We start from the raw sequence: 16,286 nt of genomic DNA, 5'->3' as shown, positions 1-16,286 counted from the left end.
AACAGTATGCTGACTTTAATCTCAGAATTCTGACTTTTATTCCTCAGAATTCTGATATTAAAATCTGAATGCTGACTTTTTTCTTAACAGACTTTAATCTGAGAATTCTGACTTTAATCTGAGAATTCTGACTTTAATCTGAGAATTCTGATTTTTTCCCCTCAAAATTCTGACAGTAAAATCAGAATTCTGACTTTAATCTCAGAATTCTAACTTTATTCTGACTTAATTCTCAGAATCCTGATTTAAGATCAGAACAAACAAAAAAAGCACAAGTGGCCCTAATCCTCTTCGGGTAGTTTTAAATTGTGTGAGGTGTAAAAAAAAATCGAAACAAATCTGGCGACCCTATTTGAATTCCAGGCAACCCCAATAGGGGTCACGACCCCAACGTTGGGAACCACTGATCTAGGGCTTGTGGACCCCAGGAAGAGGGAGGAATAGCTGCTGCAATGCTGTAGCTAATAATGGCGATCCTCCTAATAAACGTAAACTCATGTAGAGTCCTGCACCTGCTCTGACCCTGTTCCTGTTTTGCTGTAGGTGAACAGAACAGCAAACAGGGAGATGTGAACACCCTCAGCGGGTCCTTTGAGACCGTCATGAGGGTCCATTACCCCGCAGCATTAGGCCGCCTCGCCATCCGGATGGTTCCCTGTCCCGCCGTGTGTGCTGAAGCCTTCTCGCTCGTCTCCAAGTGAGCGATACTCTTGGAGTGTTCAACAGTCTTCATTTAATCAACTGTAACGCCTGAACCACTCAACCAACGTGTCCTCTGCCCCTGTCCAGCCTAAGCCCGTACAGCTATGATGAGAGCTGCCTGTCCAGCAGTCAGGACCACATCCCCCTGGCTGCTCTGCCCCTACTAGCTACGTCCGCGCCACAGTACCAAGACGCCGTGGCAACCGTCATCCAGCGAGCCAATCAGGTGTACGGCGACTTCATCAAATCTCCGGAGGGAGTGTGTTTCTCTGGCCAGGTCAGTGTGTGACCCCGGGGGGGGGGGGGGGGGGGGGTGGGGGGGGGGGGCAATTTCAAAACAAAACGTCACTATGAAGTTTGGCAGCATTCAGAATTAAGCTACACTGCGGCCAACTTCAGTTACATATTCATAGCGTTACTGCTGCGAGGAGCCGATGGCTGTACCCGGTCGGCATTTAGCGTTAGTTACAAAAGCACGTCGACAGTGTTTTCTCACTGCCAGTAGCCTATAGTAGGGTTTGACAGATAGCTAGTCCGACCGGCCAGCACAACCAGTCCTCGCTGCTCGTTAAATATTTCCAAATAGGCGTTATTCTGATAAACTGGTCACATATTTGGAATGTTCTCATCCGAAAAAATATTACAACTTTATAACAGTGTATAACAGTGTTTTTTGTGTGCTTGAAAACAGCTTTTTGGCAAGTCTAAAAATGACTACGTAGGCGTCAGCTACTTCCGTGTCTAAAACGGAAAGACGATTACAAAATGACGTCATGCAGAATGCCTTGTATGGGCAAATAATAGGGTGAATAGGAACTTGTATTGGAACTGATAGAACTTTCCTGCAGGTGTGTGTTATCGGGGACTGTGTGGGGGGCATCTTTCCTGCAGGTGTGTGTTATCGGGGACTGTGTGGGGGGCATCCTGGGCTTCGACGCTCTGTGCAGCAGCTCTGTGACCGTGTCAGAGAGCCAGAACAGCAGTAGGCGGGGCAGCGCCATCAGTGTCCAGGTACCGATCTGCAACGCACGCCATTACATCACAAATCCCTAATAGGGATGCAAATTTTAATTAATCAATTTCATTAATCGACTAATTACCTCTGCCAGCTGTTCGGTTGTGTATGTGTGTGTGTGTGTGTGTGTGTGTGTGTGTGTGTGTGAGTGAGTGAGTGTGTCTGTTATCCATCTGACTCCTGAATCCGGTTTGGCCATGGTTAGCCGTAGCGGTGCCTGGCGGAGATCTGCACTCCACTGAGTGCACTTTTCAAGTTTGTCATGTTAAAGTTAAATAAGTTAAATATATGTTTGATCGATCAAATTCTAATGGCGATTAATTGTTTTGAGATTAATCATCAACATCCCTAACCCCTAACTGACCGTCTGTCTTCAGGCCTAACCGTGTTCTTTTTCTCATCTCTGTCTGTCTACTCCGTCTCTCAGGACACCGACCTTTTGTCCCCGGGCATCGTCATAAACAGCGTGTCTCCCTCGTCTCCGTCCTTGGAAGGAAGCCGTCACCTGAGCCGCAGCAACATCGACATCCCACGCAGCTCGGGCTCTGACGACCCCAAGAAACAGCTGCCCCGCAAACGCAGCGACTCGTCCACCTATGAGCTGGACACCATCAAACAACACCAAGCCTTCCTGTCCAGGTGAGACACAGAAATACACACACACGTGCACACACACGCGCGCACACACACACACACACACACACACACACACACACACACACACACATGCATGCATGCACGCATGCACGCACAAACACACATCTGCTAACCATAGACTGTATAAAAATATGGCCATGGCCTCCGTGATGTCACCCATAGGTTTGCAGACTCCCATTTTGAAGGCATTGTGACTAACAATAATTAATAACCCCTAATAATAATAATAATAATAATAATAGAATAAACACACACACACACACACACACACACACATACACACAAACACAGGTCTCTGCAGTGCTAACGTGCTGGTGCTTTCTCTCTGGTCAGTCTTCACTCCAGCGTGATCCTCATGGAGCCCGGCTCGCGGCGCTCCAGCAACAGCACCATGCTGGAGGGAGGCTCCTTGGGAAGGTTTGACTTTGAGGTGACGGACTTCTTCCTCTTCGGTTCTCCCCTGGGGCTGGTGCTCGCGCTGAGGAAGACTGTGGTGCCCTCATTAGATGGTGAGGAAGGCTTTATCTCCTTTCTTCCTCCTTTACAGGTCAAATGTTTAACATGATTTTTGTTTGTATGTACCTCACTATATAAGGGCCTTTAGTAATCATTTTACAAGAGAAAACCATTGCTCATTCTTTCCAGATGAGCAATGGTTATGTGTAGCCTCTGACGGTGTTTCCTGTGTGAGATGGATGTCTCCAGCAGCTGGAAGGCAGGTGTCAAGGGTTGGAGATTTCAGAGAGGGAAAGAGAGAGTTTCAGATCTCAAAGGCCAAACAACCACCGGCTACAACATCCAAAAGCCAATGACTTCATATGAGAGCCAAGACAAATAAGAGCGGGAAGAGAGAGTTCACAAAGAAGAGTCCTGCGGGGGTTGGAGGAGAGAGAGATTACAGGATTGCAACAGTCTGTTAAACTCAGGGCTCTTGAGAAGTTTCTGTAGTTTCATTTCCTCATCTGTCATTTTTTCCTTTTCATCTTGAACCTTATTCACATGGGACTAGTATTACTTGGGAACCTCATTTGTAATAATTGCGGTCATCTTTGATCTTAATCCTGTGCAAATCTGCCATGTCCGTAATTTGTAATGTAAAAATTCCACTGCAAATTACCTATCATATTTTGCCAAATACAGAGGTCATGTGATAATATTAGTCCCCCGTCAGTGCAAATTGGCATCTTGGCGATTTGCCCGCCCCCCCCCCCCCCAAGTTTTTTTGCAGTTTATGTGGTAAGGAACATTTTTCTATCTTTCAACAGGCTCAAGAGTTTATGTGGTAGCCTAATAGTAAGTGCCCTGGTGCTTTCCAAACAATATTTCTCCAAAATAGTGGAGATGCAAGGTTAATGTTAAGAATACTTTTTCACTCATCCTATTACCACAACACAGTCTCTTAGAAAAACGTATAATACCAACGATGTGGACCAACGTTGCTATTTTACAATTTCGGCTCGAAAAACGTAAAATATTAACGTTCCGAGTGGTTAGGGTGAGGATTAGAGTAGGGGGAGGGGTTAGAAACAGAAAATCTCCATAAAACACGCCCAAACCCCGCCCACCGCTGTAGACGCGTACGTTCCCATTTTACAATTTCTTAGCCGACATCGTAAAATAGCAACGTTTGTCCACAAACGTGCCTATTTTACGTTTTTTTTGGAGATCGGGTTGATTACCAAGCTATGAATTAGTGATTAACCTACCTTCCTGATGGCAAATCCAAGCAATATTGACTGCGGTCTGTTTTCTAGTACTTTTAAAGTTGTGGTCAGTGACAGTGTGTGCCAGTCAGGGCTGGGTTTAGTTCACTTTCAAATCAAAATAACTCTTAGATTTCTGTTCTTCTTATGTTAACAGTTTTTCAGTAGGCTACCTTATATCCAAGGGATAATGTCAGACTTCGCGTATCCCGTGCAAACGCACAGATATGGGGGGGTAATTTCTAAATCACATGAGATCCCCAGGTAATACTAGTCCCGTGCAAAGTGGGATTTATTGTTTTGTCAATACTTCTTTCCTGTCATTTTGTATAATATTTCTCTCTTTATCTGTTTTAACACGACAGCAGTCTCATTAGTTTGGTTTCCATCCAAAGGTATCACAAATTTTAACCAAATTTTCAGAAAGTCGGCAAAAGTAAATTAGAATTTTTTAATTTTGCAGCATTTCCACTCAGGTTTTTTAATGCGCAAGTTGAAAATGTGCATTAAAGAGGTGGATGGAAACCCACCTACATTATTGTGCCTCTCTTCCCTCCCCTCCCTCCTCTCTCCTCTCCAGTGTCTGCTCTGCGTCCGGCCTGTCAGCAGGTGTATAACCTGTTTCATCCGGCTGATCCCTCTGCCTCTCGCCTGGAGCCTCTCCTGGACAAGAGGTTCCACCTGCTGCCTCCCTTTAGTGTTCCCCGCTACCAGCGCTTTCCTCTGGGTGACGGACACTCCGCTCTGTTGGGTGAGTCTGTGGGGCTTACACATGGCAGGCCACCTCTCACTCTATCATACTGTCTCGCAATTAGGGGTGTAACGGTTCGAACGGTTCACAAAATTCACGGTTCGGCACAGTTCGGTTCGGTTCGACACGACACAGCGGTGTCATGTTTCGTTATGTTTTCGCGGCGGAATACGGGTAGTTGTACGGTTGGGAGAAAAAGCAGTGCCGAATGAAACTGCTGTTTTGCGGAAAAGTAAAGCGTTGAAAATTGTCAAAATAGAGCGTGCATGTACACAGATATCGATTTGTTTAGGTGGCCGTTGTTTTAGGTGGCTAAATTACGTTTTAGTTGTTCACCCCACATTGTTCACCCCACATACTTACAGAGAAAAAGCTGGTTTGGCTGCTGCTCTGAGTGCCGGGTCTCGTTACACAATGCGCCCAGCCTCCAGAACACTGTACCTAATTAAGTTAGTGTATCGAACTAGCTGATAGGACCCCACTTCAAACAAACCGAACTATCCCTTTAAGAAGCTCTGTCATTGGCTCCGACCATGTCAATCAGAGCGGCTTCCGCTCCCTCCTCCCTGTGTGTTGCTGTAAATAGTCCCCTGCCGCCTCAGGGAAAACAACAACGCTAACTAGCTAGCAAGCTAACGGCAGAAACCTACACGCTAGCTCGTTGCTACACGCTGAAAACGGCAAGTTGGATTGTTTGAAACTATTTTCCAAGGGCACTGCCGCTAAGCGCCGCCCATCGCAATCCCACTATGGAGACCTGCGGCGCCAGACTCCTCGGATGGAAGGGAGAGGAGGCTGGCCAGCGAGACTACGCTATTCCCACCATTTCCCTTCCGCCCCGAACAGGCACCCCGACTGACCAGAGGAGGCGCTAGTGCAGCGACCAGGACACATACCCCTATTTCGGCTTCCCACCCACAGACACAGCCAACCGTGCCTGTATGGACGCCCGACCAAGCCGGCGGTAACACGGGGGCGCGAACCTGCGACCCTCGTGTTGGTAGGCAGGGAATCTACCGCTACACTACCCGGACTACCCGAATATGGGTATTGTTACACCCCTACTTGCAGTATTACTCTGATGTGCTAAAGTATATTGTATGTGGGTGAGTCCATGTCCTTTGTGTTTGTCATGCTGCTTTTGTTTCTGTCTCTTTTTCCACCTCCTCCCCCATCCGGCTTCCTATAGTTGAGACCATGCAGAGTAACCCTCACCTCCTGATGGAGTCTGGGGGCGCAGTCTCCCACCGCTGCCTGGAGGGCACTGTCAGTGAGACCTCCATCCCCGTGCCCATCCTCAACTGGCAGGCCTCGCAGGCCCCTACAGAGCGTGTGTACCACTGTGTTAGCACTGTCTGCTGCCCATGTGTCACGGTCTACCAGTCTGTCTGCTCTCTCTACCCCTTATCTCCCTCTCTTTAACCAAGCCGTATCTCTGACTTATTTCACTATAATAACAGGGTTCCTACGAAGGTCTGATAACTCTATTCAAACGTAATTTGATCATTTCCAGGTATTGAATAGTTTGGAAATTTTTAAATGCCTGGAAAGTATGGAAAATGTGGTTCAGGTCCGACACACATAACTCCAGCTTTGATGTTGTTGTAGAGCCAGTTTGAGTCCACAGGTTTTGTTGATGTGAAGAATAATGTTCAGATAGAGGGATGTTCTTATTACCCAGCCGCTGTCAGTCAGCATGCGTTATATCAACCTAGCGGAATATCCGTCCCTGTGTGAATGGCCATGTAGTCAGGCTTCGCTCACAGAGTTGGCATGCAGCCTCTCCTCTCTCTTTTACATTACATTACATTACGTCATTTGGCAGACGCTTTTATCCAAAGCGACTTACAATAACACATTTTTGTCAGCAATAGAGCAATCAACTATGCAGCACAGTCTATGACAACTACAACTTCTGAAGGAACAGTGGTACAAGTTTAGTTTAGGTTCGTTTTTTTTCGTTTTTTTCTTTTTTTAAGAAAGAAGTTAGATCAAGAAGGGCCCAGATGGAGCCTGAAAAGGTGTGTCTTTAGTCTTTTCCGCAAGATCGGCAGTGATTCAGCCGTCCTGACCGAAGGTGGAAGCTCGTTCCACCATTGAGGTGCCAGGGACGAGAAGAGTCGAGATCGGGATGAGCGACTTTTGAGCCCCCGTAGCGAAGGAGGGGCGAGGCGTCCTGCACTGGTGGAGGAGCGAAGGGAGCGCTGAGAGGTTTGGAACCTGACCATAGATTGCAGGTATAGGGGAGCTGACTGGTGTACTGCCCTGTAGGCCAGTACCAGTGTCTTGAATTTGATGCGTGCCAAGATGGGAAGCCAGTGGAGGTCCTGGAAGAGGGGAGTGACGTGAGAGAATTTGGGTTGGTTGAATACCAGACGGGCTGCAGCGTTCTGAATGAGCTGAAGCGGTCGGATGTCGGTGGCAGGTAGGCCGGCCAGGAGCACGTTGCAGTAGTGCAGGCGAGAGATGATAAGTGACTGGACCAGGAGTTGAGTCGCTTCTCTTGTGAGAAAGGGACGGATTTTGCGGATGTTGTAGAGGGAGAACCTACAGGAGCGTGCTGTCGCAGCTATGTTGGCTGAGCAAGACAGCTGGTTGACAGCTGGCTCTCTCTTCTCAGAGGGTTTTCATAGTCCACTTCTCTGGCTGATTCCAACTCTCCTCACCTGTGCTCCTTCACTCAGGTGAGCTCCATCAGTAGCTAACGAATGGAGCTGCCCATGCTGCTGAACGTGTTCGCTCATTTGCCATTTTTTGCCCATTTAATCGGCCCTAATCACCTAATTCAAAAATCTTGCTCCGTCAGGTCACCCGCAGGGGTGCTCTTTACGCTTCCTGAAAGATTCAGCGCAATCACACGTAAAATGGCATAGCTGTGGCCGAACACAATTTCTGCTCACACACACAGATTCGATACGCACCAAAATCAAATATAGTCAAGAACAAAGGGTCTGGGAAAAATATGGAATTTAAAAATTGAAACCGTGTAGGAACCCTGTACTAACACATCATCATGACTCTGCTTGCTCATCTTTTTACAAATAGATTGTAACTCCAGCCCGTCTCTGTCATTTATCTCCGTAGCAGATGTTCTTCACTCCCACTGCGGTGTTTTTCTAGATGGCCAGTTCCCGTCCTCCCCCTCACCAGGGGTCCCACACCTCCGCAGCCACCGCAGGGCCAGCGAGGCCAGCATCGCCAGCCAGGTGTCGGGCATGGCAGACTCCTACACCGCCTCCAACATCGCCACCAGTAGGTTGATCTCTGACCTCTTCACCTGAGTTTTCTCAAAATGTCAATACGTTCATCTGCTGTTAAAGGGATAGTTGGGATTATTTGTGACGCGGGGTTGTATGAGGTGCTTATTGATCATCAGTGCCACCTACAGGGGGGTTGAAGTCGGCACGCTCCTGGTTCAGAGAAGCAGAGAGCAGCCTTGGCACGGAAGCAAAGCAAAGTACTGCTGTGGAGAGGGGTCAGCAGTAAAACTTTTGAGCAACCTAAAGGAAGGCGCACCTAAACAAATCAACATCAGTTTAAGTGGCTTGTGAACATAGGTGATTCTAGACCTTCCAAACAGGGGTTGCACCACCCAGAAGTCAATATAACTCTGGTAGGGGGGGTCTAAAGAAATTTTGTAAATTTTAAAATAAAATGCATTAATCTGGGGCACTCTGAGAGCAAAATGAAGAGGCTAGTAGATATGAAGAACTACACACATCACATTAATATCCTCTTCACTGTGCTGTGGCTTTACAGTGATGAAAAAATAATTGTCTCCTTATATAGCCTATTCTATCTGCATGATAGTGTTTCCCAACCACTGAACCGTGGCCCACTGGTGGGCCTCAGAGCACCATCTAGTGGGCTCCTAAAGCAGGTGTTTGCAGTCAACTACTTGAAATTAATATGTGGCAGTCAAAATCTATTTGTGGTGCTCAAAATCTATTGTGGTGTACCTCCACAAATAGATAACTGTATAGGAGACACTGAATGCTATAGTAGGATATGACAACACATTCTGAACAGGGCACTCCTGAAAAAGAGAGCATTGCTCTCAGTGAGACTCCCCCTGTATAAATAAAAGGTAAAATAAAAATAAAAATAAAAATCATCTGGCCACTAGGGGTTGCACGTGCAGCCAGTGCACCAACGTATAATCGCGCATGCTTGTGAAGATCATCTTGTCCCGGGCCCCGGGAAAGCTGACCTGTAATACAGTGCTTGTCATGGGTAGGAATACAGAGGTTCTACGGGTGAGAAGATGTAGTGCCAAAGGAAAGAGCTGTTTGGTAGCTAGGTAAAGCGCTGAAAATGTTGTTAATATAGCGCACACTTAAACTGATATTTTTTCTCCCCATTTGTACTTGGCCAGACGCAGCCAATCGTCCCTGTATGGAGGCCCGACCAAGCCGGAGGTAACACGGGGGCGCGAACCCGCGACCCTCGTGTTGGTAGGCAGGAAATCTACTGCTGCACTACCCGCCGGACTCCCGATATTGATTTATTTAAGTGAGCCTTCTTTTAGGTGGCAAAAATACATTTTGCTGCTGGCTTCCTCCACAGCAGTACCTTGACTTGCTTACGTGCCCTGGCTGCTCTGGACTTCTCCAAGCGCCGACTGCCATCTACTGTAGGTACTAGGTATTACACTGACTATACATAAGCACCTCCTACAACCCCACGTCAAATAATCCCAACTATCCCTTTAAGACATTGGCTACAGGATCATTTGGTCTACAAACTGACAGTTGGCATTTATATATTGATATTGTCATTTCCTCCCTTAAAACAACCTCTCAGCACACACACGTGGAGGCGGCCATATTAAAAGGCTCACTCTGCTGTCCCACCTGGCACTCCCCTACAATAAACTTGTCTCTCGGAGCCAGTCCCTCCGGTCGCACAAGAAAGTCCTCCCCGTGTTCCCGGGACGCAATGGTGTGGTGGAGTCTGAGCAGAGCTCGGACCTGAGCTCTGACATGACCTCCGACCTCACCGATGTCACCTCTGACATCACAGACATCAACTCCGCCCCCCCATCACCAGGGGTGCTGAAGAACCTAGAGCAAGGTACCCTGGGAGCTGTAGTGAGAGGATATGAGGGGAAGGATGCTAGCCCCATCCTCGTTCCCCGTGCTCTTTCCTTCTTTCTCTGACGCCTTCCCTCCTGAGATATCTTCAGTAGTCTAGACCCACAACCCCTCCTCAGCTTAGTCTCGTTAGGACCGCCTCTTCCTTTCCTCCTGAGATATCTTCAGTAGTCTAGACCCACAACCCCTCCTCAGCTTAGTCTCATTAGGACCGCCTCTTCCTTCCCTCCTGAGATATCTTCAGTAGTCTAGACCCACAACCCCTCCTCAGCTTAGTCTCATTAGGACCGCCTCTTCCTTCCCTCCTGAGATATCTTCAGTAGTCTAGACCCACAACCCCTCCTCAGCTTAGTCTCATTAGGACCGCCTCTTCCTTCCCTCCTGAGATATCTTCAGTAGTCTAGACCCACAACCCCTCCTCAGCTTAGTCTCATTAGGACCGCCTCTTCCTTCCCTCCTGAGATATCTTCAGTAGTCTAGACCCACAACCCCTCCTCAGCTTAGTCTCGTTAGGACCGCCTCTTCCTTCCCTCCTGAGATATCTTCAGTAGTCTAGACCCACAACCCCTCCTCAGCTTAGCCTCGTTAGGACCGCCTCTTCCTTCCCTCCTGAGATATCTTCAGTAGTCTAGACCCACAACCCCTCCTCAGCTTAGTCTCGTTAGGACCGCCTCTTCCTTCCCTCCTGAGATATCTTCAGTAGTCTAGACCCACAACCCCTCCTCAGCTTAGTCTCTTTAGGACCGCGTCTTCCTTCCCTTGCAAAACGACAAGAACTAAAGTGGAACACAGTTCTTAGCTGTTGTTCTCTTGAGTGTGGAGGCTCTAAACTGCTTTTCAACTTACCACTCTCCACTTTCAGCCACATGGATTCCCTGTTTCCTAATCTTTTGTACTCGCTCTCTCTCTCTCTTTGCTCTCAACCTCCCCTCCCCCCTCCTCCCCCTCTCCCCCCCTCCGCTCCCCTCCACTCCCCTTCTCCCCCCCTCCGCTCCCTTCCTCCCCCCCTTCGCTCCCCTCCTCCCCCCCTCCACTCCTCTCCACTCCCCCTCCACGCCCCTTCTCCCCCCCTCCGCTCCCCCCCTTCTCCCCCCCTCCGCTCCCCTCCTCGCCCCCTCCGCTCCCCCCCCCTCCCCCCCTCCCCCCCTCCGCTCCCCCCCTCTGCTCCCCCCCTCCCCTTCTCCCCCCCTCTGCTCCCCTCCTCCCCCCCTCCACTCCCCTCCTTCCCTCCTCCCCCCTTTCACTCCCCTCCTCCCCTCCTTGTAGTTGCGTCTCGCTGGTGGGGCAGTAAGAGGATGGACTTCGCCCTGTACTGTCCCGACGCCCTGACGGCCTTTCCCACCGTGGCTCTGCCTCACCTCTTCCACGCCTCCTACTGGGAGTCTACAGACGTCGTTTCTTTCCTACTCAGACAGGTGCTTGATTCGTCTAGTCATGATATGCATGAACTTAGTGACTTATAGTGATTTAATGACTGGACTCTGGCAGCCGTGCGGTGTAACTGTGCTGTTTTAGGTTGTTAAAAATCCATTACTTCCCTAGGTAATGAGACACGAGAACTCCAGTATTTTGGAGCTGGATGGTAAAGAGGTGTCTGAGTTCACTCCATCCAAGCCCCGCGAAAAGTGGCTCCGCAAGAGGACTCATGTTAAGATTAGGGTAAGTTCCTCTCTAGACTGGACTCATGTTAAGTTTAGGGTAAGTTCCTCTCTAGACTGGACTCATGTTAAGATTAGCGTAAATTCCTCTCTAGACTGGACTCATGTTAAATTTAGGGTAAGTTCCTCTCTAGACTGGACTCATGTTAAGATTAGGGTAAATTCCTCTCTAGACTGGACTAATGTTAAGATTAGGTTAAGTTCCTCTCTAGACTGGACTCATGTTAAGTTTAGGGTAAGTTCCTCTCTAGACTGGACTCATGTTAAGATTAGGGTAAATTCCTTTCTAGACTGGACTCATGTTAAGATTAGGGTAAATTCCTTTCTAGACTGGACTCATGTTAAGATTAGGGTAAATTCCTCTCCAGACTGGACTCATGTTAAGATTAGGGTAAATTCCTTTCTAGACTGGACTCATGTTAAGATTAGGGTAAATTCCTTTCTAGACTGGACTCATGTTAAGATTAGGGTAAATTCCTCTCTAGACTGGACTCATGTTAGGATTAGGGTAAATTCCCCTCTAGACTGGACTCATGTTAGGATTAGGGTAAATTCCCCTCTAGACTGGATTCATGTTAAGATTAGGGTAAATTCCTCTCTAGACTGGACTCATGTTAAGATTAGGGTAAATTCCTCTCTAGACTGGATGAGACTATCCAACATTGAAACTCTCCATTTAGACCAAATGTAATAATAATTTAAAAAAAATCAAGCTCTTGCGGTTAGAGTTCCTGATCCTATCTTTGCATTATTGTCACTCTGCTTTACTTGTTACTTTGATCATACAGTATATGTGACACGGTCTGGTGAAAGGGCGAACAAATAGGCAACCGTGAAATCGCACAAATCAAGATAAAAGTTGGGGGGGGTTTTTCAATTTTTCATATTATGCAAGTTTAAGATGTTGAAGAACGCACGCAATAGATAGCCAAAGTGAACGTCACTTCCTGCTTTTCTCTGTGTACCAGCGTGTGAAAAAATATTAATGGTGGTGAACAGAGCGATACGCTACCTTTTTGATCCCGTTTGAATTGTGCCACAGGAGTACACACATCATGTTTGTCAATGTAAAAGAAAGCTCTGCAAGTCGAGAAAGTCGCAGTCAGTTTGTGATAAAACTGTGGCACTATAAGTTATAAATCAGAAAGACTACGCACAACCAGTCGCGTAAGTGACGTCTCTCCATTGTTCCATTGTTGTTGATGGTGTGACCACGAGAGATGTAGTTGATTGACAAAACTAAACCTTACGTTTCAGTTTCAGGACATGCATAGTTATCTTTCAAATTGACAAAAGTTAACGTGTACCCCCATGGCACAATTTAAACGGGATAAAAAAAAGTAACGTATCTCTCCGTTCACAACCATTCATATTTTATCACACGCTGGTACAGGGAGAAAAGCATGAAGTGACGTTCACTTTGGCTCTCTATATAATAAATAATAAATAGTTTTGCAATCACTAAATACCGTAAATTCCGGACTATAAGCCGCGGCTTTTTCCCCGTTTTTTGGCCCCTGCGGCTTATATAACGGTGCGGCTTATCTATGGATTTTTTCAGAAAAAATAAAAATAAAAAACGGAATTCTCTCTTCTTTAGCACTCTTTCTAACTATAAATCCACTTCTGTTTTAATTTCCTCTCTTGCCCTCTTTTCACCACACCGCGGACACTGTGTGCACTGTAAAAAAAAAACACAGGTGGTGTTGTGTTATGTTGTTTTGTTGAAATGTTAATAAATGGGAGCTTCCTCAAACAGCCATCTCTTTCCCGACAATCCCCTCTGTGCACGAACCCTTACATATGGTAATTAAACATTAAAACACAATTAAAAAAAAAAAAAAAAAAAACATTAAAACACTCGCGGCTTATTAGTAGGGTCATCTGTGGCACTTCCGTGACCGTGGAGAGCGAAGGTCTGTTTCTCAATGGATTTGTCATCTAGGAGGGTTAATAAACAAATTTAGCCGGGGTGTATTTTTAAAAAAGGCGGGGAAAATATTTGAGAGACCAAAATCCAAAATGTCTGCCGTGGAAATGAACTTTTTAATGGTTTGACCTACAATGATGCACAATACATGGTTTCAGAGCTTATTCTGGTCAAGGAATACATATTTGGTGTTTATATAATGATTTGACTTATTTTTGACCTTCAAATACAAGATGGCTGCCAATTTTGAGCTCTAAAAGGCAGTTTTTTCAAAATCGTCATAGAGCCTTCATATTAGGCTTGAATGACAGGTCTTCTCATGATGAGTTGAATAATATACAGTATAAGTACACAGAAGTAATCTCTGAGGTCATTAAAGTCAATGTTTGTGTGTAAACAACAGTTGCTGATTTGCGGTTTCCCATTAAATAGGGTAGGCTACTGAGAATATGGTGTCCAGTTCATCCCATCACATTTTCATAATGAACCAAAAACAATTTTGCACTATAGCCTAACATAAAATAGTATTCTGTATGCAAAGCTAGCAAGGTTAGTTGCTTGAGCTGAATTTAAAGGTCAACTCAAAACAAACAATGAAATTAACTTTGAAATTAAAACTGAATCCTAGGCTATTAAATTTCATCAGCACACAGTAAAGGAAACTTGTCTTTGAACTCAGCTGACTGTCTAGTCCTAATCCCTGTTGTGCAATGTCCCTTTTCAGTGAAGTTTTAGTTTTTGTTAAGAGTATGGACTTTTAATCTTGACCTTGTTGGTAGGCAACGGCCCTTTTTCAGTCAAGCATTTTCAGATTAGCCCAGTCAGTCTGTGAAGCAGTCAGTGTCAGCACTTGCGCGAGCTCGCTTTTTCTCTAACTAATGTTAACATTACACACTTTAAGACACTTTGTTTGAGGATATAAAAGGAGGTACGGTGGTGTAGTGGTAAGCACTATCGCCTCACAGCTCGAAGGTCGTGGGTTCGATTCCCACCTGGGACGATGTGAACGCTGAAGGAATGCGTGCCCGTCCGCATGTCCTCGAGTGCCCACCGCCCGGGTGGGGTTGTCAAAAGGGCCTTTCTGTGTGGAGTTTGCATGTTCTCCCCGTGCCTCCCGGGGGTTTCCTTCATATAGGAACCCCCTTCACCAAGTCAAGTCAAGTCAAGTTTATTTATATAGCCCTAATTCACAAGCATGTCTCAGAGGGCTTCACAGAAAGTATGTCTAGCTAATTCTAGCTGACACAACAGTAACAAGAATATACAGAATAAAGATAACATTTGAACAATTGATAATATAGAAAAATAGAAATGAAGAGAGAGCAGAGGAGAGAGCAGGAGAAGGGAGAAGAGCAGGGGGAATGTGAGAGAGTGATGGAGTGTTGGAGGGTATAGGAAAAACATGCAATATCCTGGTTGCTAATGTGGTTCCTCCTCTGGTCGTTAAGGGCGCCTGTTCAGAGGGAGGGGAACTGGTTGGAATAGTGTGAACCTCCCACGTGCTATGTCCTACCGGTGAAGCTTCCCCTGTCAGGTGAAAAGAAGCAGCTGGCTAACTGCCCATGTCTCGGAGGAAGCATGGAGCCAGTTTCGGCTCTCCCCAGATCGGCAGAGGGTGGAGTAGCAACCAGGATAAAGAAATTACGTTAGCACTAATGGGGGATAAAAATGGGATAAAAAACCGGGGGGGGGGGGGGGGGGGAATATATAAAAAAGAAAAAGAAAAAGAAAACTTTGTTTGAGGTTATCAACGTTATTCACTAGTCTAAAGATAGTTCTACCATCAAGAACATATAAAACAAAAGCAAAAACAATTTTTATTTGCAGAAGTCATCATTGATATTTGGTGTTAGCTAACGTTAGGTAACGTTATTATTTTTAGCTAAAGTTAATGTTATCTGTCTCCACAATTCTGTCAACTGACATATGCATTTGCTTTTGAAAATAAACAGCGTATAACAGCAATATAATATAACAGTAATATAATAGCGAGTTGCTTTCCCTCCCAATGAAAGACAAAGCACACAATGTCCTATGAATGTGTCCTAAAATGTGACAAGCCTTGCAAGCCCACCGATACAATAAATCAAGGCAAATGGGACAGCTTACAATTAAAAGCCCAAGACTGGTCAGGACTTGATAAATTTGATGATGTTTACACCACCACCTCCTGGGAAGATGGGGCAACCAATCGGTACATGCATTCGTCATGTTATATTTCTATTTAATCTTCAGTTATGCTTAAGCAAGCCAGGCTGTTTATTTTCAAAAGCAAATGCATATGTCAGTTGACAGAAGTGTGGAGACAGATAACATTAACTTTAGCTAAAAATAATAACGTTACCTAACGTTAGCTAACACCAAATATCAATGATGACTTCTGCAAATAAAAATTGTTTTTGCTTTTGTTTTATATGTTCTTGATGGTAGAACTATCTTTAGACTAGTGAATAACGTTGATATCCTCAAACAAAGTCTCTTAAAGTGTGTAATGTTAACATTAGTTAGAGAAAAAGCGAGCTCGCGCAAGTGCTGACACTGACTGCTTCACAGACTGACTGAGCTAATCTGAAAATGCTTGACTGAAAAAGGGCCGTTGCTTGTTCAGTTTTAAAGGTCCCATTCCGTGCAAAAGCTGTTTTTACTTGTAAATGCATATTTACTGCTGTCAGCCCTCCCTGTAATGAGTGGTCACACGCTCAGAACTGCCACAGTTGGATTTGTCCCTATCCAGCGTCCCCCTGCAGTCTCCTCCAAGCCACACCCCCAAATGCTTC

At 46.0% G+C, this 16,286-nt stretch overlaps 1 protein-coding gene across 1 annotated transcript in view; it reads left to right on the top strand.

The window, feature by feature from the left end:
* LOC310777756 (membrane-associated phosphatidylinositol transfer protein 2-like) overlaps window positions 1–16,286 on the top strand; it is a gene marked incomplete at both ends in the record, with an annotated part of 76,950 nt that overhangs the window by 39,162 nt on the left and 21,502 nt on the right. Inside the window, 9 exons of the mRNA XM_083638118.1 lie at window positions 544–697; window positions 790–979; window positions 1,594–1,713; window positions 2,145–2,356; window positions 2,708–2,883; window positions 4,658–4,828; window positions 7,913–8,080; window positions 11,188–11,336; window positions 11,464–11,580. Coding sequence (XP_083494244.1) covers window positions 544–697; window positions 790–979; window positions 1,594–1,713; window positions 2,145–2,356; window positions 2,708–2,883; window positions 4,658–4,828; window positions 7,913–8,080; window positions 11,188–11,336; window positions 11,464–11,580 — 1,457 coding nt within the window. The remainder of the gene's footprint in view (window positions 1–543; window positions 698–789; window positions 980–1,593; window positions 1,714–2,144; window positions 2,357–2,707; window positions 2,884–4,657; window positions 4,829–7,912; window positions 8,081–11,187; window positions 11,337–11,463; window positions 11,581–16,286) is intronic.

Source organism: Poromitra crassiceps, assembly GCF_964638095.1.
Source record: "Poromitra crassiceps genome assembly, chromosome: 6".
Classification (NCBI taxonomy): Eukaryota; Metazoa; Chordata; class Actinopteri; order Beryciformes; family Melamphaidae; genus Poromitra; species Poromitra crassiceps.
Note: the sequence above shows the minus strand (reverse complement) of the source record. Positions and strands in the feature narration are given on the sequence as shown.